General features: G+C 42.6%; 2 protein-coding genes across 4 annotated transcripts in view; one reads left to right on the top strand and one right to left on the bottom strand.

Moving 5' to 3' along the window:
* scfd2 (sec1 family domain containing 2) overlaps positions 1–14,997 on the top strand; it is a 102,139-nt gene extending 87,142 nt beyond the window's left edge. For 2 of the 3 annotated variants that reach the window (XM_061778350.1, XM_061778348.1), the window contains exons 7-10: positions 519–664; positions 3,945–4,079; positions 11,223–11,342; positions 14,766–14,997. In XM_061778350.1, coding sequence (XP_061634334.1) covers positions 519–664; positions 3,945–4,079; positions 11,223–11,342; positions 14,766–14,858 — 494 coding nt within the window. In that variant the 3' untranslated portion in view covers positions 14,859–14,997. The remainder of the gene's footprint in view (positions 1–518; positions 665–3,944; positions 4,080–11,222; positions 11,343–14,765) is intronic. The other variant, XM_061778349.1, reaches the window with a different exon arrangement.
* A 1,954-nt stretch (positions 14,998–16,951) lies between these two features.
* rasl11b (RAS-like, family 11, member B) lies at positions 16,952–19,527 on the bottom strand. Its single transcript, XM_061778351.1, has 4 exons — positions 19,227–19,527; positions 19,088–19,144; positions 18,297–18,373; positions 16,952–17,751 (listed from the first exon to the last, which is right to left on the bottom strand). Exons 1-4 carry the CDS (start codon positions 19,339–19,341, stop codon positions 17,284–17,286), a joined length of 717 nt encoding a protein of 238 aa, XP_061634335.1. The 5' UTR covers positions 19,342–19,527; the 3' UTR covers positions 16,952–17,283.
* Positions 19,528–25,991: the final 6,464 nt, after the last annotated feature.

Genomic DNA, 25,991 nt, shown 5'->3' with positions numbered 1-25,991 from the left:
AAAACCTCAACAACCTCGAGAATATAGAACTCCTTTTCTCAAAAATATAAGACATGAGATTACCATTTTTCTCTCTCTCAAAAATATACCACTTTTTCTCAATAATATACAAACACATTTTGTTCTTGAAACATCTGACTTTCTGTTCTCAAAAATAAACATTTTTACTCGCAACAGAAAAACTTCTTTACCAAAATTTTTTTCTCAAAAAACAATTTTCTTTAAAAAAATATGATTTTATTTCTTGAAAATGTACAACTTAAAAAAAAAAAATTTACACTGTGTTTTCAAAATTCTAAAGAACAAATGACAAGAAAAATAGTTTCCAAAATATACATATTCTTATACTTTTCTCAAATATATACAACTTCATTAAAAAGCTACTTTTTTTCTCAAGTATAAAACGACATCTTTTTCTGGTATTTCGTTTTTTTTTTTCTGAAAGGTATGCCTTTTTCTCACAAAGTCACACTTTTTTCTCAAGATTATCCGTCTTTTTTCTTGTTTTGTTTTGCCAGGGTGTCCACAGGCGGAGGACTTGAGCACCGAGCGGGTCCACTCAGCGATGGAGCGTATGTTCGAGACCCTCCGCGGCCTGCGCCACTCCCGAGATCACCTCAAGCAACTGCGTCGCGTCTACACGGCCAGCGACGGCGTCCACCAGGTACCAGACTAACTCGTGCAAATTTCCAAATAGGGGAAGTCCTGGAACATTCTAGTATTAAAGCACTTTTGAATCACGTATGTGTAATACTACTATTTTATGCTTGCATCACTTCAACAGCCTCCTGGTCTATAGCTAGTCATCTTTTTTATATAACAATAAGAGAGAAAAAAAGGTTAGTCCTTGAAAATTGTAAATGTTTCACAGACAAAAGCTGTCTTGCTGTGTCGACGTTAGCCTCCACAAACTTGTTTATGTGGGTAAATGTTGAGTCACATCTTACGTAAATGTTAGTTTTGAGCTATTACTGTGCTATTTTTATTCATTAAAAACATGCAAGAAAAAAAAAGTTTTTTTTTTTTTTTTTTATCAGAACGAATTAATGGCATTTCAATTCATTTTAATGGGGAAAAATATTTGCTATATGAGTAAATTGAGTTATGAGCTTGTTCACGGAACAAATTAAACTCATAAGTCAAGGTACCCGTGCATATCAAAATTGTAGTCAATAATTACGGTAATCTAAGATGTGTCAAAGTGCTGGCTAACTTTGTTAATACAAGGAAGCTAAATTTGGGTTCCAGTTAGTCATTATGCTAACAGGTGCTAACCGTAGCCAAGTTGTGGCTTGTCTCTATGTCAAGCATGTTCTGTTAGCTCCTAGAACATTCCATTCCCAAACATGTTTCATGTCCTGTTATATTCATGTAATGGGCTGTTTTTATCGAATTAATTTCACCAATCCACGTCTCTGCGCGCCAAGAAAAATCCCGCTTGGGACGAAAAGCGATACGGACGTGCGCTCACATGCTGCTAGCAGAAACGGGTCGGAGTCGGTCATGTTACTGTTGTTGTGGGTGGGTTTTTTTGCTTGTTTTTTTTTTTTAGGGATGTTATTCAAGTGGGACAGATGTTGTGGTGTTGCCGTTGTTTTGTTTACCTCCCACTTAGCAGGAGCGGGTTGACCCATTTTGCAAAGTCGCAAAGTGCTAGTTGATGCAATTAGTCATGGAAACCATTGGCGAGTGGGATGCTCGCACTGCATACTACGATGAGCAGTATGCATATGTTCTCATCTAAAATATCCATTGCCTTCATTTAACCGCCAAGGGCTTTATTTACTGAACCGCAGATGGGCAGAGGCGTTTATTAAGAGGCAAGGACTTTATTTTTGGAATACAGTGAACCCTACTATATTGCGGTTCATCATCCGTGCCCCCACTTTAGCAAAGATTTTTAATTGTTTTTGAGTTTTTTTTTTTTTTTTTAAGTGTACAGGCACTCAAGACTGCTATATAGCCACTCCACATAGCCAGTATGCTAACAACAGCTAACTCTTACCCAAGGTCTTTATGCTGACTGGATCTAAACTATAGCCAGTCTGTGTGCTAATAGAAGCGAACTGTGTAAACGTTCAAGCTAATTTTTAAGTGAACACAAGACCACTATGTCCACTACATATATTCGGCATGCTAACTGTAGCCAAGGTTCTGGCTAATCTTTACGATAACTGTATTTGAACTCCAAAGAGTCTTTATGCTAAAAGAAGCGAATTGTGTCTGAAACTGGAGTCAGACATTATGCTCATAGAAGCTAACTGTTTCTAAGCTCAAGACAACTATACCAACTCCATGTATATCTATATCCAGGGTCCAGTTAGCCTTTATGCTAACACTTGTTTATGTGTCTCGTCAGGTGCTGCTAATTTTTTTTTTTTCTTGCTGATTTCCCATGGCATTAGTAGTTAACTTTGTAACATCCACGTGTGAACAATAGCGTCTTTACTGCCATTTTTCTTCCAGTAGGAAAAGCTAAGCTTTTATTTGGCTGTGACTAATTGGGGCATGCCGTTAATTTAAGGGAAAGATTCTGTCTCCGAGGACGTCAAACTGTGTCAGGTGTTATCGAGAAAAAAGCCGCCCGGAATGGTCACCGTGTTAGCTTTGAGACTATAAATGGTGCATTCCTGGTACAGGGGCCGGAGCGGAATTCCCTTTGAGGAATATCAGCTGACTTCCCTTTTTTTATCCTGTGTCAAGAAAGTCCGTCCAGTGGAAATGTATGCAAATATTTGAAGCAGACAACTTTAGTGCAAGGATGTGATTTCAAGGAGCCTTCAAGTGTGAAATGATCCAACCAAGTCAATCTTTTGTGAGCTGCCTATTTTTGAAAAAGTGTCTGTGAGCGAGCCCTTCGGAATTTTTCTGAATTGTAACGTCGGATTTCAATAACTTCTCCGCCCGTGTCTTGGCAGCAAGACTGTGAATTTCCTCCGGCCGGACTAGTCAAAACCAAAAGCTAAGCACAGCTGCACCACATGCACAGATCTGCTACACAAATTGACAAGTGTAATTCTGTGGCTTGACGACCAAGTGTTCGGAAGTGCTGCCTCCGTGAATGAAAATTCAATCCATGCTTTTACTGTCTTTATGGGTACTTGCTTTTTCCTTCACACACTGGGCTGAAGTAGTAGTCTCTCATTTCGTCAAAACCCCATAACGCTATCCCCGATTGTCATGGTAACGAAAACCATACTTGCAGCGAGGGGGGGGGGGGGGGGGGGGGGGGTGTCTTAAAAAAAGATCTGGAGGCTTAAAGTGTGAGTGCTGTCATTGTTGATTCTTGGGGTATATTTACAAATGAGAACATGTGACAGTAACATGTAATTGGGCAACTTGGTGATGAAGTTCTGCGTCCATGAGCGAAAATACAATCCGTGCTTTGACTGCCCTGATGGGGACTCGCGTTACCCTTCGCATTCTCGGATACAAGTAGCAGGAGTTCACCTTGTCATGATGATGACAAAAGCCGTATTTGGCGTTGGCCCTCCAGTAGAGGGAGGCGGGGTGAGCAGTGGCTCATTTGCATGAGACAGGACCCCCCCCCCCCAAAATGTACTGTGATCCTTGAACCTTGGGATATTTGATCAAAAATTGTGGGAAAAATGATTCGCCTCCACACTGAATTGTTGGTGATGTTTTAGGTCACCATAACTTGACTTAACGAAGTGCTTTAATGCGGACTCTTTGGTTTCACACGAGCTCACGACATGTTGCCGTTTTAAAGAGATTTGAGGAATTTACAACTTTTTTTACACGCCAATTTGAGTTAGCTCACCGAGCCACCCCAGTTCACGATCACCCCGATCATATGATTCCACTTTTCATCCATAAGCCACTGTTGTTCTTGTCGCTATCTGAATAGCGCCACCTATGGCTTCGGCATGTCCTCGACACCCATTCTCGTTGTGTTTTCTTGTTTCTTGTATTTCTTTTTGCAGGCTACCTATCGCCCTTTCCTGCGACAGATCCTGCAGGAAGTCTTCCACCCCGACAGGCACGAATGCGTCGACATCGAGCACATGTCCGGGGGCCTCACGGATCTCCTGAAGACAGGCTTCAGCATGTTCATGAAGGTCAAACAATATACACGGACGCGGCGCTCAACGTCAATTTCACTTGGCAACGAAATTCGGTAGATGTGTCTTTCTTGAGTTAGCCGACAAAAAAGTCTCAAGAACCCTATGCCCGAAAAGACACCGGAAGTCAGCCATTTGGATTTGAAGCGGCCAAAAAACAGCTCGGTTAGCAACCCTGGACTTTATTGAAAATTCTGCCCCTAAAGCCAGTTTCACATCGCTACATGAATTTGGTAGGCATATCTGGTAGGTCGGTAGGCAGATAGGCAGATAGGCATAGCAGCTGTAGACACACAAAAAAGTCTGAAGAGCCCATTCCTGAAAAGACACTGGAAGTCTGACATTTTGGTTTATAGCAACCAGAAATTTACCCCAAGAAATGAGCTTGGTTATGCTCCCCCATACTTTTCTGAAAATTCAGTCCCCAAAGCCAATTTGACGAAGGAACATGACATTTGTTAGGCATGTCTATCACGAGTAGACGGAAAAAAAGTGGCAAGTACTCACGCCAGAAAAGACCCAGGAAGATTTTAGTGATGTGAATGCCCTTTAGAAAGTGCTTTGTACTACAAAAAAAAATCACATTTGACAGCTTTGCCTTCCAAATAAATTCACCAAATGTTGTGCTCATTCAGGTGAAAAAGTGTATTTGGTAAGTAATCCCCAAAAATGGAAACTTCTAGTGCACCCCCCCCAAAGTTCTGTGAATGGTGCAAAAATCAACCAAAGATACTTGGAACATGACCAAACATTTCAAATTGTCCTAATGCTGTACAATAGATGAAATACACGAGCCCGCACACCAGACGGGATTGTGTTCCGCTAAGTAAGAGTCACCGTTGAACACCGCCTTGATTATTCCTGCTTTTCTTCCGTGGCGTGTCGAGCTCCTCCGTGGGGGACGCGCAGACCTCAACTTGTGGCTCGGGTTCATATTGTTTCTTCTTGCCACTGATGTTTTCGTGCAATATGCATGTAACTACGGCCCGGTGGGAAGTAAATACCCGTCCGCGGTGTGTTGAGCCCACATCTGGGCCTGCTTAAAGTGATGATTACCCTTGGGGAGGACGAATTAGAGCGCTTGCATAACTCTGGCCTGATTTTAGGCAAATGAATAAGAGACGTGGACCCGCTCAGACTGGCTAAAGGTAGAAAAGTGAACTTTGGGGCAGTTTAGGCCATTCAAACGCAGCAGTTAAAGTTCTTTTTTAGCCACATCCTCAGTGAGAGATGAAACGATGGGAAAAATGTCATTTAACGATTATAGTGAGCTCAGAGACGCGAAAAACGGTAGGAACGATGAGGAACGTTTTCAACTTCACTGCTTACTGTAATCGCGGTTTATCGTAACCCCGAAACTGTTTCATCCCTCTGTTCAACTGGATCTGCTATAGCATCGTATATTGCATATGAAGTGCGCAGTCTCGGAGAGCTGCTGGAGCTTTCCTCAAAGTGTCCTCTTAAGCCAAGTGAATGCGCTCGTCAGCACGTTATGCGCTCGCTGTGCGTCGGACGCTGACGCAACACAAAAGTCTTTTACATTTCCATCCATGAAGCGCGCCGCTGAGCTTTTTACCTTCAAGCAGTTCGTTTGTTTCCAGTGTATGCAGTGGAAAGTGAAATAATTCTTGCCATCGTAGAACCTTTTTGGACTACAGAAATAGAAAGAAGTTAACCACTTGATATAAATATTGTGCGCACAAATCTGATCTGGTGCTTTTGTTGTGACTTTCAGCTTGTCATACAAAAAAAGTACTATATAAAAAAAAAAAGACCCATATAGTGGAAAGAAAATACGGACATTTTTGATGAAAAATTCAAAACATATATTAGACAGTACAAAAATATAGACTATAAGAATACAAAATATGAGACAAAAATACGAATCAAAATTATTACAAATAAATACCAACGTATTAGAAAAAATACAAAAGCATTACACAAAATACAATCAACATAATACAAACATATACTTACATCAAAAATACAAAATATTCTAACGATATACCAACATACAAAAAGTATGAAAATATGACACAATATAAAACAGTCTAAGTACAAATACAAAAATAAAAATGCCAAAGGATTATAGATTACAACAAATATTTTAATATAATATTAACATTTATATGATAATGCAAAATATAATAAATAGAATATAATAATACAAAATATATTGAAAATATATTTGAAGAAAAGGGTAATTGAATGTTATACCCAAAAATACACATGCAAAAATAAAAGACAAAAATAAAATATTAGACAAAAGACAAAAATATTCGATGAAAAATACCAAAATATTGGAAGAACAGAACAAAATATGATCTTTGAAAAAATTATGAGATGATACAGATATCTAATCATCGTAATACATAAATAGGTTACACAAAATAAAAACTACTACAAATAATTGGAAAAAAATAGAAGTAAAATATTACACAATAAAATATGATTTAAAACATATATACAGTGGGTACGGAAAGTATTCAGACCCCCTTCAATTTTTTACTCTTTTTTTTTTTTTATATTGCAGCCATTTGCTAAAATCATTTCTGTAAATTATTTTCCTCATGAATGTACACACATCACCCCCATATTGACAGAAAAAAACTGAATTGTTGTCATTTTTTCAGATTTATTAAAAAAGAAAAACTGAAAGATCACACAGCCATAAGTATTCCGACCCTTTGCTGTGACACTCATATATTGAACTCTGGTGCGGTCCATTTCTTCTGATCATCCTTGAGATGGTTCTACACTTTCATTGGAGCCCAGCTGTGTTTGATGATTCTGATTGGACTTGATGAGGAAAGCCACACCCCTGTCTAGAGAAGACCTCCTAACAGCTCACTTGCTCATGTCACAGCAAATGAGAATCACGGGGTCAAAGGACAGAATTGTGGCAAGGCACAGAGTTAGAAAAAACTTTCTGCTGCACTTAAGGTTCCTAAGAGCACAGTGGCCTCCATAATCTTGAAACGGAAGACGTTTGGGACGATCGGAACCCTTCCTCGAGTCGGCCGTCCGGCCAAACTGAGCGATCGGGGGGAGAAGAACCTTGGTGAGAGGTGTAAAGAAGAACCCAAAGATCACTGTGGCTGAGCTCCAGAGATGCAGTCGGGAGATGGGAGAAGGTTCTAGAAAGTCAACCATCACTGCAGCCCTCCCCCAGTCGGGGCTTTATGGCAGAGTGGCCCGACGGAAGCCTCTCGTCGGTGCAAGACACATGAAAGCCTGCATGGAGTTTGCTAAAAAAAAAAAAAAAAACACCTAAAGGACTCCAAGATGGTGAGAAATAAGATTCTATGGTCTGACGAGACCAAGATAGAACGTTTTGGCCTTAATTCTAAGCAGTATGTGTGGACAAAACCAGGCACTGCTCATCACCTGTCCAACACAGTCCCAACAGGGAAGCACGGCGGTGGCGGCATCAGGCTGTGGGCGTGTTTTTCAGCTGCAGGGACAGGGAGACCGGCTGCAATCGAAGGAAAGATACCCTGGACGAAAACCTTCTCCAGAGTGCTCAGGACCTCAGACTGGGCCGACAGTTCACCTTCAAAAAAGACAATGACCCTAAGCGCACAGCTAAAATAACGAAGGAGTATCTTCAGGACAACTCCGTGACTGTTTTGGAATGGCCCAGCCAGATTTGAGCGTCTCTGGAGAGACCTGAAAATGGCTGCCCACCAACGTTCACCATCCAACCTGACAGAACTGGAGAGGATCTGCGAGGAGGAATGGCACAGGATCCCCAAATCCAAATCCTTCCCAACAAGACTCATGGCTGTATGAGCTCAAAAGGCCGCTTCTACTAAATACTGAGCAAAGGCTCGGAATACTTATGGCCCTGTGATAGTTCAGGTTTTCTTTTTTAATAAATATGGAAACATTTCAACGATTGTGTTTTTTTTCTGTCAATATGGGGTGTTGTGTGTACATTAATAAGGGAAAAAAAGAACTTCAATGATTTTCGCAAATGGCTGCAATATAACAAAGAGTGAAAAATGTAGTCGGGTCTGAATTCTTTCCGTACCCACTGTATGTATGTATGTGTGTATATATATATATACATGTACACACAAAGCGAGAGAGCGAAACACACCAGCAACACGTCAACTCATCCCCGCCGTCTGTCGCGTCACGTTTACCGCCGCCACCGCCCGCCTCGGCCAATCGCACGCTGTTCAAAAATATGTACCGTATTTTCACGACCGTAAGGCGCACCGTATTAAAAGGCGCAGTCTCAGTTACGGGGTCTCTTTCTGTGTTGAACACATACATAAGGCGCAGCGTATTATTGGGCGCAGGCATGGTAAAACATAGGCTAGCTTCAAACATACGCTAGCATGTTTTTAAAAAGGCAGCGGGAGCAAAACTGAGTTGGGTTGTACTTTATTGAAGTATTTAACAATGTAGTCGCGTTTATTTTTTGGATCAATCCTCATGCACAAATCCATCCGAGCCCTCATCTTCTGCATCCCAAATGAACAGCCGGCCAAGTTCTCCATTCTTCCCTCTCGCACTCGTCGGAGTCGGTCTCGTTGCCGTGCGGCTCCTCAGAAATGATGACGGCTTTTACGAAAGCTCGAACAACAGCGCAGGCCGACCCTTTAGCCCCGAGAAGCCACAATCCGTTCACGAATTGTGGCGTAACGCGCCCGGCGCTGCCTCCTAGTCTTGGTGGAGCTGTGTTCGCCACCTGTCGTCCATGGCTCCCACGCCGCTCGCAACTTCACTTTGAACGCCCTGTTTACACCGATGTCCAGCCGTCGGGAGTTCCTTCGTCAAGCCTTCCGGAATGATGGCAAGCTCAGAGTTATTGCACTCAGTTCTCACTCTCCGGCTGTTCTTTGCTCATGAATCCATTGCTCCAGTTGGTCTTCCACCTCGCATTGTTTCCGCTTCGTCTTCTTGACTCGGCGAAGCTCGTCTTCCTGCTTCCTCCGCTTGCGAACCGCGGATCCGTTGATCTTGAATTCTCCATTCCCATGTTCCTCCGCGTAACTGATAGCTCGCGGTTTCAACGGTGCTTCATAAGCGTGTCTCTTCGTCGGGGCCATTTTCGGGGGTCCTTAGCCAAACGATGCACGTACCGGCGCTATATACCTACTGGGGGCGTGCCTTTAGCGTCCTCCTTCCTGCGCACCCTCCCCCCTTTAAATCCGCATGCTGTCCTCAGCCACGTCCGCTTTTCTATATAAGCGCCGTGTCAGCAGGAAATGCTCCCAGTCAGACAAGCGGCGCGATCATCACACAACAACATTTATAGATTTTGGAACTCGGTGCACAAATAAGGAGCGCCGCATTAAAAGGGGCCCCCGTCCATTTTGGAGAAAACGTAGGACTTTTAAGTGTGCCTCATGGTCGTGAAAATACGGTGTCTATATATATACACATACATACACTGACATCAAAAAAAGTAACACCTACGGGTCATTTAGAGTCTTCAATTAACCTACCATGCATGTTTTTGGAATGTACCCGGAGAAAACCCACGCAGGGGCGGGGAGAACATGCAAACTCCACACAGGTGAGGCCGGATTTGAACCCGGGTCGTCAGAACTGTGAGGCCGATGTGCTAACCAGTCGCCCGCCGTGCTGCCAAAATCATATATTAAAACAAAAAAGAATATATCATATATTAGAAAACAATACGTCTTGTCATTCGATTGAGCATTTGTCTACAGAGAGAACATCAAGGGTACGGCATGAAAGAATATGAAAAGCCTATCGCACCTTACCTCGCATCCTCCTCTAAGCTCCGCCCCCTGCGGGTCCCATGGTTGCGCACATGGTCACACGCGTATGCCCGCACATGGCTGTTGCGTGTTGTCGAGCGCCCGCTGACACACACGCAAAGCAAGAGAGCAAAACACACTGGCGACACATGTCGACTCATCCCCGCCGTCTGTCGCTTCACGTGTACCGCCGCCTCCGCCGCCCGCCTCGGCCAATCGCACGCGGCCGTTCGTCTCCAATTGCCGCTTCACACGGTGCCGTTGATTCTCTGTGGATTCCTCGTGTGTGTGTGTGTGTGTGTTATGAGAGCTGCTTAGACGTCCACGTGTCATGACAGCAGGGTGTGAAGGGTAAGCTTTTTTTTTTTTTTTTGCAGCCTTGTGTGGCACCACAGGTCGCATAAGCATGCGGGCAGGAGGCGGCAGGCGTAACACCACCGGCCTAACTAAGGCGCGTTCTTAATTAAGTCAAGATTCGGGTGACTTTGAACAGAAAAGTTTACAAATCTGGCAAAAAAAAAACATGGCCAAAAAATGACAGTAATATGACCAAAACAATGGGCAAAAAAACTAGATCTTAAACAAAATCTAATCCAATCAAATCAGAAATCTAACAAAGGAAGGATAGACAAAAAGCTGACAAGAATACAGAAAATACAAATTCAAAAAAGAAACACACGAGACAAACTGGGCAAAAGTGGCGTGGGAGTCCAAAAAGAAGGCAAACAAACAATTGCTGCAAATCTGTTTGTTTGTTTGTTTGTTTGTTTTGGGGGAGGGGGGGGGGGGGGTTTGCAAAACAAAAGGACAAAAATGGGCAAAAAATCGCAAAAATATGACAAAAACCTGATTTCATTTTTTTTCTTAAGACAACATTTTTTTAAAATAAATGAATAATAATAATCATCATCATTTTGAAAGAAATGGCAAAAGAAATACAAAACTGACAAATTGAAAAAGTTTACCAAAAATTACAAAAAACTGACAGAAGTATGGTAAAAATTAGGGGGGGGGGAAGCTGACAAAAAATTAGTTTTACTAATTTACTTCAAAAACTTTTGTTTTTTTAAAATTAGGCGGCATTGACAAAAATGAACTGGCATAAAAGTGCACACATCTGGCAAATCAATGACAAAAAGCTTTTTTTTAAGAACAGACAAGGCAGACAAAAACAAATGTACATGATCACCAAAAGAAGGTAAAAATACAACCCAAAAATCTGGTGACTGTCGACATTTTTGACATATCTGGTTTTCTACATCGCAAAACTCGTCGAAACAGGACGAGTACATGTTGCGGGTTCCGCAACAATTGTGGGAAAAGAAAAGAAAATTCACCCAAATGAAAAGTTTTGTGTAGCAATTGGTTAAATATGGCGTACTAATACACTCCCCACCCTCAGGTGAGCCGCCCGCATCCCGGCGACAACCCGCTGGTCTTCCTCTTCCTAGTGGGCGGAGTCACACCCTCGGAGCTCCGTCTGGTCAAGGAGACCTTGGCCAACTTGAAACCGGAAAGTCGGGTGAGCCGAACACATTCGGGGCCAGATAGATAGTTGGTCTCGATTTGAAGGGAATTGCATCATCCACACTGTATGTCTTTTGTTGCATGTGCAACGTGGATTGATTTTGTTCTTTTGAGGAAAGTGCGACGTGGACAGTTTTCTTTTTTCGGAAATTGGAATATCAGAGGCGGCACGGTGGCCGACTGGTTAGAGCGTCAGCCTCACAGTTCTGAGGTGCGGGGTTCAATCCCCGTCCCCGCCTGTGTGGAGTTTGCATGTTCTCCCCGTGCCTGCGTGGGTTTTCTCCGGGCACTCCGATTTCCTCCCACATCCCAAAAACATGCATGAATTGGAGACTCTAAATTGCCCGTAGGCATGACTGTGAGTGCGAATGGTTGTTTGTTCCTATGTGCCCTGCGATTGGCTGGCAACCAGTTCAGGGTGTACCCCGCCTCCTGCCCAATGACAGCTGGGATAGGCTCCAGCACGCCCGCGACCCTAGTGAGGAGAAGCGGCTCAGAAAATGGATGGATGGATGGATGGAATATCAGTAGTTTGTCTTCTTAAGAAAGTGCAACATAAATCGACGTTCTTCTTGTTCGGAAAGTGCAACGTGGACAGTTTTCTTTTTCGGAAATTGTAACATCAGCAGCGTTAGTCTTTGCTTTGTGCAACATGGATGGCGTTCTCTTGAAGAGGTGCGGCTCACATTGTTTGCCTTCTTTTAAAAGAGTTGCTGGAGTGGTGCCGTTCTAGAATATTTAGTGCTCCGGTAATATTTTAATCATTTTGGAATTGATTTATTCACTGAAGCATTCATATTCATTTGTGCCTTAATTTTTGCAATTGTACTAAGAATTTAAATCATACAGTTTCAAGATGTAAAACTCAACATAACTGCCGTGCGATTGGCTATCGACCAGTTCAGGGGGTGTGTACCCCGCCTCTCGCCCGAAGATAGATTTCCGGGGCGGAAAATGGATGGACGGATAAACGGGGCCAAGAGCGCTTGTGACAGGACTCGAAAAGGTTTCGTGTCAGAGCCTGCGACGCATCACGACCAAAACCGGGAGACTTAACATTACTAACTTCAAACTGACCAAAGTATTGCTTTCTGCGGCGTCACGGGCCAGGCAGTGTCGATATCGCCAAATACCGGCCTGGCGTGCACATGAGGGCATTTTCAGTCATTTTCGCCGATGTTGCGACATTCTAGCAGCTTGGTGATTGAAAACGGGAGTACGTGCACAAAGCATTGCCCTCAATACGCAGATGGATCTCTCTCCTCTCCGCTCCGCCCGTCCGTGTCTGCCAGCGGTATGCAAATGAGCCCAAGTAGCGAGCCTGCCGCAGATGACGGCAAAGACGGATGCGGGCGGGGGCCGGGTCGAGGTCGAGGTCGGCCTCGTCGGCCTCCTTGTGAGGCAAGCAAGCGCGTAGGCGGCCAGTAGCGAGCGAGCGAGCGAGCGGAGCTTTGAAAGCTTTCGGGACTCTGATCACAGAATACACATTATGTAACTTTTCCTCACGCAGTATTTACTCCAGCAGCTTTGTCAAAGCACAAAAGTTGATTTATCGGTCGTCGCGCCAACACCGCGTAGACATGGAAAACCGTTTTTTTTCCCCATTTCTTTCCTATCCAGCTTAAGGTCCATGTACTAGTATGCTATTTGTCCTCACTAGTACGATGACCTTGTCTTACTAATCATGCTTTATTTTTTCCCCCCCCTCTTTTTGCCTACGAGTACAACCTTAAGATGGATATCAAATAAATCCTCAAACCGCTTTTATTCAGTATCACTAGTAACATGCAGTTGTACTACTAGTATGCCAAGGTTGTCTTACGAGTGCGCAGAAATGTCATGGACTTGTGGGGGAAAAAAATATTCGTAAGCCCTTCGTTCTAGTCATTTTATTCAAATTACTGCACTAGTGTTGAATTGTCATATTAGTAGCGTACTACTACATAGGCAAGGATATCGGATAAATGCTCAAATTGCTTTCCGTAGTGTGCTAGTGACATTCTAAAATTCTACTTGTTAACATCTAGCGCTTCACTCGCAGTACTAGTAGTCAACTAGTGCACAGAGCCTCACTAGTAGCACGTTATTGTCCTTCTAGTGTGCCCTAGTCATTCTACTAGTGTGCTGAATTGTGGTACTAGTGGGTGTAGTCTATATTCCCAAGGTCTTCCTGGTCAGGCTACACTAAAAAACATTTGTAACATTCAACCAATCATAAAATCATCTTTTTTTTCAAACATGAATCTTTGGGGGTTTTTTTTTTTTTTTTCCATCTGCTTTGTAGGGGTTAAAAAAAAGAAAACGATAACTCGGATTGAAGCGACCTGTCCTTAAAAGGACGTGAGCGCGCCGCGCAGCAGCAGAACGCTACTCTGGATTTCTCCATTTCAAAGCAAATGACATCAGCGTTGCCACGGGAACGGCCGCAACGCAAATAGGAAAAACGAACTGGTCAATATGAAAAAGCCAAGCACCGGTAAATTTGTACTTTTGTTGTGCGGGCGGCATTTAAGAAAATCTGGGCGTTCTACTTTTTTTGGCCCATCAAGTACTGAAAGTAAGAATGTGTAAAGTTTCAATACCTTATTCAAGATAAAAAAAAATAACAATTATCTTGCTTTCCTTAAATGCATTTTTAATTGAAATGTTATTTTTAATATTGTACATATATTTTTGCAAAATATATCGATTTTTTTTAATGAAATATCAAAATGAGAATAGTCATACATATTTTAATTCAATAAAAAAGGCTGTTTTGTTTTTTTTAAAAATCTATAAAAGAAGTTTTATTTTTAATCATACAGTGTAAGAATGATATGTATTTTTTAATATGCATATTTTTAGGAAGGCGTGGTCATAATCATACATATTTTGAAAAGATTTAGGAAAGTGCAAACATGGACAGTTTGTGTTCATTTGAGGGGAAAGAAACACTGGCTGCTTGGTCCTCTTTTTAGGGAAATGCAGCAGAGATAGTTTCTTATTTTTAGGGCCGTGCATAATGTTTGATTTTTTTTTGAATTTTATTTTCAACATATTTTTGAAATGTCCAGAAGTTAGGTGTTTGATTGTGAATTCAAATGTATCAAACTATTTTTAGGTTGAATACATACAGTATATTTTAAGAATATATATCAAAATACAAATTGGGATACTTATTTTAAAATCTATTTTCTAATAGACAATGAATATTTTTTTTTTGCAAAGCCCTGACTGCTCAGTTTTGATGGTCTGTCAGCAATCCCTTGATTTGCTTTTCTCCAAGAGGGCCGAAATGTTGCAAACGGCTCTCAGTGCGATCGTCACTCCGCCGCTGCAAATGGAATTGTGCCGTGTGGCCGGCACAAGCGGGGCGGGGGCGGGGGACCTGGATCGCGTCTCACGGCCGAGCGTGTCGCTGGTGTGTTTTCCGCCGCAGGTTCTGGTCCTGTCCACCGGGCTGCTGAGGCCCGCCGACGTTCCCGAGCTGCTCTTCGCCGCCCAAAGATTGACGCCCGACATCGGCGTGTGAGGTGCCGGCCAAAGGAGTCCTCACACTGTGTACTTAAGGAAAAGTACAGAAAAAAGAAGACTTCCTTCCACATTGAACTGTCCATGAACTCAAATGTAATTAACATCATTCACCGAGCATTCTTTTAGCTGCGGGATGTCATCGGATGCATCGGTTTTCAATAAAACAAGCACGCTGTATGTGGCATTGACAGCTCAGAGAGCTCATTAGAGGCCAAGGTGTGAGTACATGGCACATTAAGAGCTCTTCGGCTGTGCCGTGGGTCGTTATCAAATTTCACTTCAGGGTCGACATTTGGTTTTTTTCCACAACAAATAATGGATCTTTGTCCCATCGATGTGACAGACAGAATAAATAAACACTCAGATGGCAAAAAGTCCATAATGGACATGTCGATGCACTTTTTTGTGACATTTTTGTATGGCGGTGCGCCGTGAGCTTTTTCAAACGGGGAAATATGTGCCCCGGCGCAATAAAGGTTGCGAATCACTGGACTTGAAAGAAGGCATTAGCCATTAGCATTAGCACACCAAAGCGGAGAAACGTCAAAAGTCGTCACGGTCACGTCAGAAACACCTCAACCCCGGAAGAAAAAAAACAAACTTGTCGCTAAAGGGGTCGTTGAACCCATAACAAGGGAAAAACGGGTTCTCGTGGTTGGGGCTTCCACAACTACAACTACTAGCCTGGCGTGCATATAATGTATTACAGCTTTTGGTTGTTGTTATTTTTTTACATAAAACATCTCCAAGATGCCACTTCAGGAGACCATACAAAAAAATACAATAGATGAATTATTCATAGAAATCTTTTCATTTTGTTTTTATATCAGCAATAATATTCAAATGTTCATTTTCATCATGAAATATAGAAATAATAGAAATTTAAATAAATAAAATCAAATAATTGTTCATTACAAAAAAGAAAAATACTTTAAAATGAAAACACAATTCAAAATATAAAAAGTATTGTAGAAATTCTTCATAACAATTGGATACATAAAAGAATATGCAATAAAAATGGACATGATTATGTTTTATAATAAAGGAAACACTGAACAGAATTTATCATAATTGTAATAATAAAATTTGTAAGTTAAAAAGCAAAAATTCTGGTTGAAAAAAATTGTAATTTCATTTTTTTTAATAAGTGATACAGAAAACAAATGTCAAGATTACAATATACTGTATATACTAAAGTGATGGTTAATTGTTAATAAAGTTTAAACATCCAATTTTAATAAATACACTAAAAATATTTGTAAACCTTTATTTCCATTTTTATAATACAAATGGAACATTTAAAAATACTAAAACATGTAGAAAATCACCAAAACAGCCACAATTTAGTTGGATGGGTTCCAGCTTCTTTTTGAAAACGCCAAACTTTCAAATCATTTTTTTTCGTGGTGTGTCAAATAATATGTCTCGTCCTTCAGCAAATACTTGAAGCTGTCATAACAGCTGCATTCAGGAGAAAACTTTGTTTCTGTTTTGTCTTCTTTTGAGAGAGAGAGCGCTCCTTTCTCTGCGCAGAAGTCTTTCACAAAACAAAGCAAGGTCAGCGCTGTGAAATTGCCGTCTGTCAAGACGTCATCGTGGGCCAATGTGGCGCCGCGCCGCGCCGCCTCCTAACGCTCTTCTGCAACGAGGACGCCAAGGACGCCGGCACTTCTGGAGCGACACAGCAAACTAAACGTTATTTGAAATTCTATTAAAGGGTAAGCAATGCAGCAAATTGCTCTTTTTTATAAACTATAGAATTTATAGAACATTGTTTTTATGAGGACAAAATATAGTTTTGGTATTGTCAGTACAAGAATTTATAAATACATGAAAATTATATTTTGAAGACATCTTTAAAGTCATTTTAATAGATTTTGATTCGTGTTTATAAAAACAAAAAATATTTCCAGAATATATATTTTGAATGCACAATTTTTAATAATTATATAAATGTTATACAAATAAAGGAACGCTCAGCTTTTCAAATTTGGAAATTGCAGTTTTACTACACCACACTGAATATTTTGGTGCCCGTGTTCAGCGCCAAAATATTCTAAACAGTTTTTTTATTGGAAAGAAAAGACAAAATTGGATTCATCCTTTTATTGTGAACACAAACCTTGTGAACCGTTGACAAATAAATACCACCACCACCACCAACAACAACAGGCCCTTGGGCCCCACAGTGTTTAAAGTGCATCAGTGATAACAACGCTGCCATGCTACGCCCCGCCGCCCCGCCGCCTCGCGTGTGTGTGTGGTGGCGGAGCAGTCTGGAGGAACGCCTGCTGCCTTTCGACAGGCAAAACGAGAAGAGCGCCTCACGATGGCCGCCGGCTTCCTCATTCAGGACGTCACTTGAGAAGCAGCTTCTCGGAAACCCCCCAAAAAAAAAAATCCCAATTGCAACGCGGAAGGCCTCACACGGAGGTGACCGTCCGGACCTTGGCGGAGAGCGCCTGCTTGAAGCGCCTCTTCAGGTCCTGCATGTTGGGCGACTTGGGCCGCCGCTTCTCGGCGGGCGCGGGCGGCACCGACTGCGGGGGCCGCTGCTTGGCCAGCTGACAGCACAGCCGGTGGAAGGCGTCGTGCACCTGGCTGTAGTCCTCGCTGGCCGACACCTCATAGAAGGCGCAGCCCAGCGTGGTGGCCAGCAGGGGGCCCTGCTGGGGGTCCACGCGGCGCAGGTGTAGCAGGTCCGCCTTGTTGGCCAACAGGACCACAGGGGGCCCGCCGCCGCCATTACCGCAGCGAGTCACGCGTTGATGCAACTGCGACACCAGGTCGAAGCTGCGGCGATCCGTGACGGAGTACACCAGCACCACGGCGTCGGCCCACTGCAGGGAGCACGACACGTGGTCGGGGAGGACTGCGCCGTTGTCGCTCATCTGGAAAACCAAAAGCCAGGTTAGTTTGACTTCTCAAACGTTTGGGGTCCCAAGGACACCCTCATGAACCTACCGCCGATCGAGAGTGGGCCAACTCCATCTTTGTCATTTGACTTGGTATCGATGGATAGTTGGATATTTAGATAGCCCTAAATCCAAGTTGTTGTTTTGGTTTTTGGTTTTGTTTTTTTGGGGGGGGGGGGGGTATGTCAGGTGACCTAATCAACCGATCCTAACACCAACTGAGTCCCTGAGAACTAGAGTGGGCCAACTCCATTGTTTGTTATTCTTAAGCTTTGTGGAAAAACGAAGAGAGAAAAGACATCTTTCAAATGGACTAAATCCAAGTTTTAGTTCCAATTTTGACACAAACATTGATCAGTACACATCCCAGAGCGTGAGCTTTAGAGGATGAGAAAGGCACAGAATTGGATCAGAAGGTCAAATCAAGTTCACAGCGTAATTTAGGGTCATCTTGAAATTTGACTACTTTCCTCTGCACCCTGGCAGAGCAGTCAAAGAGAAGATGAGGACGGAGCTCGTACCTCTACACCGGGCGTGTCCTGAACCTGGAGGCTGACTTGCTCGCCGTCCACCTGGACCTCTCTCGAGTACAGGTTGCCTACACACAGAGAGAGAGAGAGAGAGAAAATGACACTTTTATTCAACTGTGAGTTTATTTGGGTTTTCATTGAGCTCTCCTACGATGTTTACAGCCTTACAAATGCATTTTGTGTTATATTACAAGCACTTTTTTTTAATGTGTTTTTATACTTCATTTTATTTTAATGCATTTATTTTTTCATATTAAAAAAAGAGTGGTTTGATTGTACTTAATTTATTGTCATGCATTAATTTTTTGTATTAAAATATACAAAAATATATATTTTTGATCTATAATTTCAAATGAATGTACATGAAAATAAGGCTTATTTTAATGCATTCCTTTTTAATAAAAAAAAACCTCATTTGATTTTTGTTTTATATTACGTCATAAATTGTGCACTGAAATATACTTAAAAATAAGGTCTGGGGTGTTATTTTAATTTTTTTAAATCAAAAAATACTTTTTTTAAACTGCATTTATTTTTATAACATTTTTTTTAAATGTAATTTTTCCAGATACGTGTTATTTCATTAAAACCATGCTGGTTTTATTTTTAATGCATGCATTTATCATTAAAATTAGTTTTTATTTTAAGGAATCATTTGTATTGAAATGTAGAAAAACTATAAGTATTTGATAGTTTTAAAATAAAGAAATCCTATTCTTTCCCAAAAGAAATACTCCGTCGTGTCCAAATGTCCGACTCCAGTTTGGTGCTCGTGAACTCACCAGCATTCCTCTCGTAGTCTCCAATGAATCTCCTCGTCAGAAAGCGAACGACGAGCGCTGCAAAAACACAGCACAAGCGGCCCTTTAATGCCACTCACGAGCACTGCGGTCATGTTTGACGTGAAGTTGAGTCGCTTACCGGTTTTGCCCACGCCGCCTCCCCCTATCACGGCTATTTTCAGAGCCCGGTTTGGTCGCGAGTAGTCCGGCGTCGCGCACTCCGCGATGGTCGTCATGTTGTGGATTAAACGCATGTTGCTCGCTCTTGTTGTCTTCTCTTCCTCGCTCACTGTTAACCGTCCAAGTGTTTTAAAACTCGTAGCGAAACGGCTACATGCGGTGGAGACAAATAATCCTTCTTTTTGTAAGCGAATTGCGACAGGAAAGCAACAACAAGAACAACAACAAATGTACAAGCGGACTGAGCTTTGAAGCGGCGCCCGCGGCTTTTATAGGGCAGGCGGCGGTGCTTCCTTCGGATTGGCTGACGGCGGAGGTTGCGTGTAGGTGCTGGGCCCGCCCCCACGTGGATAGCACCTCCCCCGTTCCTGCCCCGACAGGTGGCAGCTGATGCTTCGGTCACCCTGACAAAAACAAGCTTTCTTTTGAGCTTTTCACCAGCAAAATAACAACCTCTTCCCGTACACGGACCTATGACGTACCAATGAAAGTTGAAACAATGTAAAACCAACGTGTATACTATATGTCAAAAGTTTTTGGGGAATAAAGTGGTACGTGTACGGGTACTTCTTTGACACCAATTACTACAGTCCTTTTAGCCAGGGCTTTTGCCCCATATTGTGGTATCTCGAGCCCCAAAATCCAAAAATCGGGGAGATTCTCGGCGGATAAAATAATGTCAATATGCAAATGAGTGAATGGCAAACCGCAATTGGGCTAATTAAAGAATAGCGTATTTTCGAGGGGAAAAAATGTCTTAACAAAGATGTATTTTGTCAGGATACAAAGTTGTAACCTTATGATAACGTCATAAAATAATGATATCAAAGTCAAATACAGTAGGACCTTTATTGATATTATTATTATTATTATTAACACTATTGATATTAAAACTAACATGCAAAAATAAACCTCTTAAGGGCTGTTTTGGAATATTTTACTGGTAATTTTGTGCTTTGTATTTCTCTTGCAAAACTAAATACACATACTTCATAATCCACCAGAGAGTTGTCGTTGTTGTTGTTTTGTTAGTTTTTTAAAATCTCTCGGGAACAATCTGTTTTAAATCCAAGTTTTCTGATTTGAGTGACAGCATGCAACATGTAAGCATGACTTGGCACGTTTGTGTCCCGCTCTCCCGGCATTTAGCCTCCTGCCGCTTGGTCGTCGTCGTCCGTCTTTCACGCATTCATTCCCCGAGCTATGTTGGCGTGCCACCCCGGCGCTGATTACGCTCTGGTATGACATTCCGATAAGAGCGCCGATGAAAGCGAGCCGCGCCCCAAGGTGAAACCACCACTGACTCATTTTGGCTTAGCGTCTTCCAAATGCATTTGTATTGTGATGTTATGCAGTCTTTATGACGATTAAGAAAAGGTAATCTTATGTTCTAATTTCCTTCATACTTTTTCATATTTAATACAGACCTGTGATTCAAATTGGAATGTGTAAACATCTTGTAAACCTCATTTTCTTAATATACATTTTTATATTTAATACAGAGTTAGATTCAACTGGGAAACCGTTTCTTTAGTGGCAATTTTTTGTGAGGGGCAAGTGGGTCAGTGCCCCACCGGATGTTTTTACGAGACTCGCATTGACAATACGCCTTCTCCATTACATTCAATACAATACTAATAATGATCTAATTATAATTACATATTTTAAATTTGATACAGTTAGATTCAACTAAAGTGGTATTGGGCATTGCTGGGGAATCATTACCTTAGTGGTTCATTTTCCGTTAGGGGCAAGTGGGTCAGTGCCCCACTGGATGTGTTATGTGCCCTCACTATTGCATTAAATGCAAGGAAATCATGGAATTTTGTTTGCATATTCTATATTTGATATGTAGTAAGAGTCAACTCATGTATTAGCAGTCAGAGGTTTGTTTGGATCACTTCCTTAGTGGCCATTTTGCGTTACAGGCAAGCGGGTCAGTGCCCCACCATACGTGGTGGATGGCTGGATCACAGCTGTAATATTCACAAATATACACTCATATTAATCAGAATGAAACAACCAACAAAGTTTTTCTTTCAAAACCACACACACACACACACACACACAGAAAGGGTAGTATTTAGGAGGAAGTATAAGACATTGAAATGTAATTTAAATGGGGGAAGGGGGGACACTCGTATGAACATTCCGGAATGGATCTAAACGGTTCTACTGTAGGGAATTAGAAGGTCACTCACACTGAATGATGTGACTAGGCTTGTTAGCAAGGTGGGGGTCGATATGGGGTGGGGGGGGGGGGGCTATTTAGCTGGATTGAGGGCAATTGTCAAGGATCATTGGGGGTATTCATTGCAAATGGAATGTGAGGATAATTAGGGGTGCCGGCCCAGGGGATGAAGGCAGGCAGGCAGGTGAAATCCCAAAAAGGGTTGAGTTATTTTGGGTTTTTTTTTTTTAATTTATTTTTATTTTTATTTTATTTTTTTTTTGGGGGGGGGGGGGGGGGGTACAGAAGGATGTCCTTGTTGACACACGTGAGGAAGTTCTCGAGGAATCCCAGCCTCAGTGTGCCGCCGCCCCGGGCTACTGGAATACATCCCACGAGCCCGAGGGGGCGTGATTGATGCTTATCGTCCTCATTGTGTAGTTTATTGGTTTTATTTGTCAGGGAACATTAAACTCCCAAATCGAATGTGGAATACGGTAGTCGTGCATATATTACTTACATAAAGTGCATCGGTAGTCTATATAGTCACTTAGATTACATGACTCACTCCTTCCTATACAGAGGTTGAAAAAGTGGCTACAGAGTTGTTAGTTATTCCAAGTGCTTTTTCATTGAGCTTCCCATTTCCTTTGTATTCTGTTTTTGGCCACCATGATGGATTTCTTCTCTTACTATGTTTAACAAGTGTTTCCTAATTGTTGAAGAGAGTTTCAATGTGTTTAAAGCGTGTGGGAAGGGTAAAAACTATTTCCATATACTTTCTTCAGATGGTCGGTCTGTCTATCTCGCAGCTTTTCACCTATTGCGGTTGGGTCTGGAACGTAGTATCCCCCGTGATGAAAAGGCGTTCGGCGTGCCTGTTTCTTCACCCTCCTGAGTACTTACGTAAGGTACATTCGTCCCATATACAAGAATTGCATGACTCACGCACATCTATTGCATTGAAAAATTCAGTTAAAAGAAGTCAATGCTGACATTTGACTTTCATGGAGATGATTGGCATCCCGTGTGGACCATTGCCAGCCGCCCGTCTTGTTTGTGCGCACGCCGGCCCGGATTAGCATTGGCAACGAGCGATGCGTGGAAAAGCTATTGGCCTGTTGGCGCACGCAAGCGCACACAAAGGCAAAGAGCGCTTGTTGTGGTTCGTATTGAAATGCAAAGCTGCCGCACAAGTTCCGCCATTTGCATACCTCTAAATGTCAACAGTGGCGGAAGGAGGAGGAACGAGGGGGGTCGGTCCTCATGTGTGAATGACAATGGACACACACCAGTAGGTTGCGCATACGGGACCGGATTCTTGTCGATTGTGTTTGGAATATATGCTGCCACAAAGATACACCAGTCCTGAAACCTTTCTGACACACGTTGTCGCTAAAAAGAAGACAGTCACAACTAAGGGACTCCAGAAGCTGCAACGATATAAGTTGTTGTTGTTGTTTTGCAGAGAATAAACAATATATGGCTTGGTGAGTATTGCCATGTTGACTGTCTGAATGTGTTGCTTCAAGGGTTAGAACTGCTGCAACGTGGATGCCGGTTTCGTTAGCCCGTCTAAGGCATTTGGAATTGCGTGTTAGCGTTAAGCTAGCAGACTGTGACGTTTCGCTTTTGTACTAAACTATATTTCACAGTCTGTGCTTTTTTGACTTTTACTTAAGTACAGGAGTTGAATCGGTACTTGTACTTTCACCGGAGTCTTTTGTGTGAGTACATTTACCACCTCTGACACACACACACACACACATAGGCCCTCCTCCCACCTGAGGAATTCCAGCCTTAAACGCAAGTCAAAGTTGTGAGGAAACTTGAAAAATATCTCAATCCAGATTCAATCTCCATTCATGTCACACCGCCTGTTTACATTCCGCAAGCTGATCTCTGGCACGGCGGCGGATAATTGGGCCCCGTCGTGCACGTGCCCGGACAAACTATTATCCTGTGTGTGTGTGTGTGTGTGTGTGTGTGTTTGTGGGCACCACAGCCTGATTAAAAGCACTTAGTGTTGCGGCAATAACAGAAGACACAGAGAGTGTTTTCTCTGCCATGTGACATGTGTACGTGAACGTTTTTACGACTTGAAACTGCCAGATTATTCTTGTTTCATGTTGTCGACACATTGTTTTATTCTTCTCACGCAGTAAAATTTATGAGTGAGAAAAAGCTCAATGAATACCGACAATTTTGCATAAGGGTAAGCGGACTAGCGCCCCAACACTGCCGTGATTGTTTTTTTGTTTTTTTTTTTTCTTAGGGGCAAGTGGCCCAGTGCCCCACCATACCCAGCAGACGGTAATGTGGTGCAAAAATGTGCCTTTCCAATTGAAATATGGCCTTACGGGCAAGTGGCCAAGTGTACCAGCAGATAGCACTGTGGTGGGAAAAAAAACAGATTTGTATTAGGGGCAAGTGGCCCAGTGCCCTATCATATCCAGTAGATGGAACTGTGGTGATATTTTTCCGCCTTTTGAAAACTTGTTTTTCCAATAGCAGCTTTTCATTTGGGGTAAGTGTCCTAGTGCCCCAAAAGACGAAGCAAATGGGACTGTGGTGAAAAAAAAGAGCTCCTTTTTTGACTGTCTATATTCCATTGTGGGCAAGTGGCCCAGTGCTCACCAGATCCAGCAGACGCCACTGTGACTGTGGTGGGGGGGGAAAAAAAACACTGTTACTTTTTGTCCAATGACAATTTTGCATAAGGGACAAGTGGCCCACGGCTCGGGAGCAGAAATGTTTGCGCCATACGTACTCTGCCTAGCAACAAGCGGCCACACCAACGTGATGTGACGTTACCAGGAAGCCATCGAGGTACGGTGGTATCATCACCTACGATTGGCTCAAGGTGCGAGTTTTTCAAATAGAAGCCAATTTTATTTTTTTTTGCTTTATGTCTCCAGGCCAAATTTCAAATGTATGGTACAAACGAGCATCAGATACGCCGCCCGCCGCTCGAGTGAAGTGAAAAACAATGAAACTCGTAACAAGGTACCGCAGTACATCACTGTGATCAGGTGAGGACGTTTTCTCAGGAATCGCAGACGGTTCGGTTTTGTCTGGAACTGTCGAAAGACAAACTGGAAGCACATCTGCCGTTGAAGTAATGTGGTTGGTTTTCCCTGCTATTAGCCTAGCGGAGTGGTTGCAACGTTTGAGAGCCGAGACACAAGCGACACTGTGAGCTTTCAACATTGTTCCACATTCCGTTCTCAGGGTTCAAATACATTTTTGCTGTGTGTGTGTCTAACACAGCTTAGGGGGAAATAACAATGTCATGACCCACGATTACTTGGAGGACCATCCAACAGCAACAGATTTGTAGTCCAAGGTCGAGAGGCCTTTTTACCCTATTTTGGATTGATTTTATATTGAATACAAAATGGTAAGTCAAATTTCAACCTTTTTAAATGGATTTGCTACAAGAAGCTGATCTTGCATTACTGGCAAGTGGGGTAGTACCCCATCAATTCCAGCAGATTACACCATGATGGGGGGGGGGGGGGGGGGGGGAACAAACAAAACAAACAGTTATTACGTTATTATTTGTATTTACTTTATTTTACATTGAATACAGAGTCGTGAAAACAGTGAATCGCCATGTCTACTTTTACTTTCCAATTGGTATTTTAGATTTATCGTAGAGTAATGATTTAATTTCAGTTAGGGGCAAGCAGTAATGTGCCCCACCAGATCCAGGAAATGGCACAGTGGTGGCAAAACAAACTTTTTTTTTTTCCAATGACAATTTTGCATTTTTATTTTTTATATTTAATACAGAGTGGTCAAATCAAGTGTCTAGCTATTTGTGAAAACTGTTTTAAAAAGACACACCTTTGCTATAGGTGGCAGATTTTGCATCAGGGGCAATTGACCTAGTGCCCCACCAAATCAAGAACAAAGTCCTCCAAGGGGAAAACTACATTTATTAAGATATGGTTTCATGATAACATTATGAGCAGCGATGGGTTAAATATTTGGGAGATTTTTTATTTTTAACTCAAATATATTTTAGACAAATTACTGTTGGTTAAATGTTTTATTCAATTTATGACAAGTATGACGCAGTGATCTACAAATGCCTGTTATATATTACGAGTACTTGTGGCTTATACAGTGGGTACGCAAAGTTTTCAGACCCCCTTACATTTTATATTGCAGCCATTTGTTAAAATCATCCATCCATTTTCTGTCGCGCTTCTCCTCACGCGGGTCGCGGGCGTGCCGGAGCCTATCCCCGCTGTCATCGGCCAGGAGGCGGGGTACACCCTCAACCGGTTGCCGGCCAATCGCAGGGCACATACAAACAAACAACCATTCGCACCTACGGGCAATTTAGAGTCTTCAATGAACCTAGCACGCATGTTTTTGGGATGTGGGAGGAAAGCGGAGTGCCCGGAGAAAAGCCACGCAGGCACGGGGAGAACATGCAAACTCCACACAGGCGGGGCCGGGGATTGAACCCGGGTCCTCAGCACTGTGAGGCTGACGCTCTAACCGGTCGCGCACCGTGCCGTCTTGTTAAAATCCATCCATCCA

Source organism: Phyllopteryx taeniolatus, chromosome 7, assembly GCF_024500385.1.
Source record: "Phyllopteryx taeniolatus isolate TA_2022b chromosome 7, UOR_Ptae_1.2, whole genome shotgun sequence".
Classification (NCBI taxonomy): Eukaryota; Metazoa; Chordata; class Actinopteri; order Syngnathiformes; family Syngnathidae; genus Phyllopteryx; species Phyllopteryx taeniolatus.
Note: the sequence above shows the minus strand (reverse complement) of the source record. Positions and strands in the feature narration are given on the sequence as shown.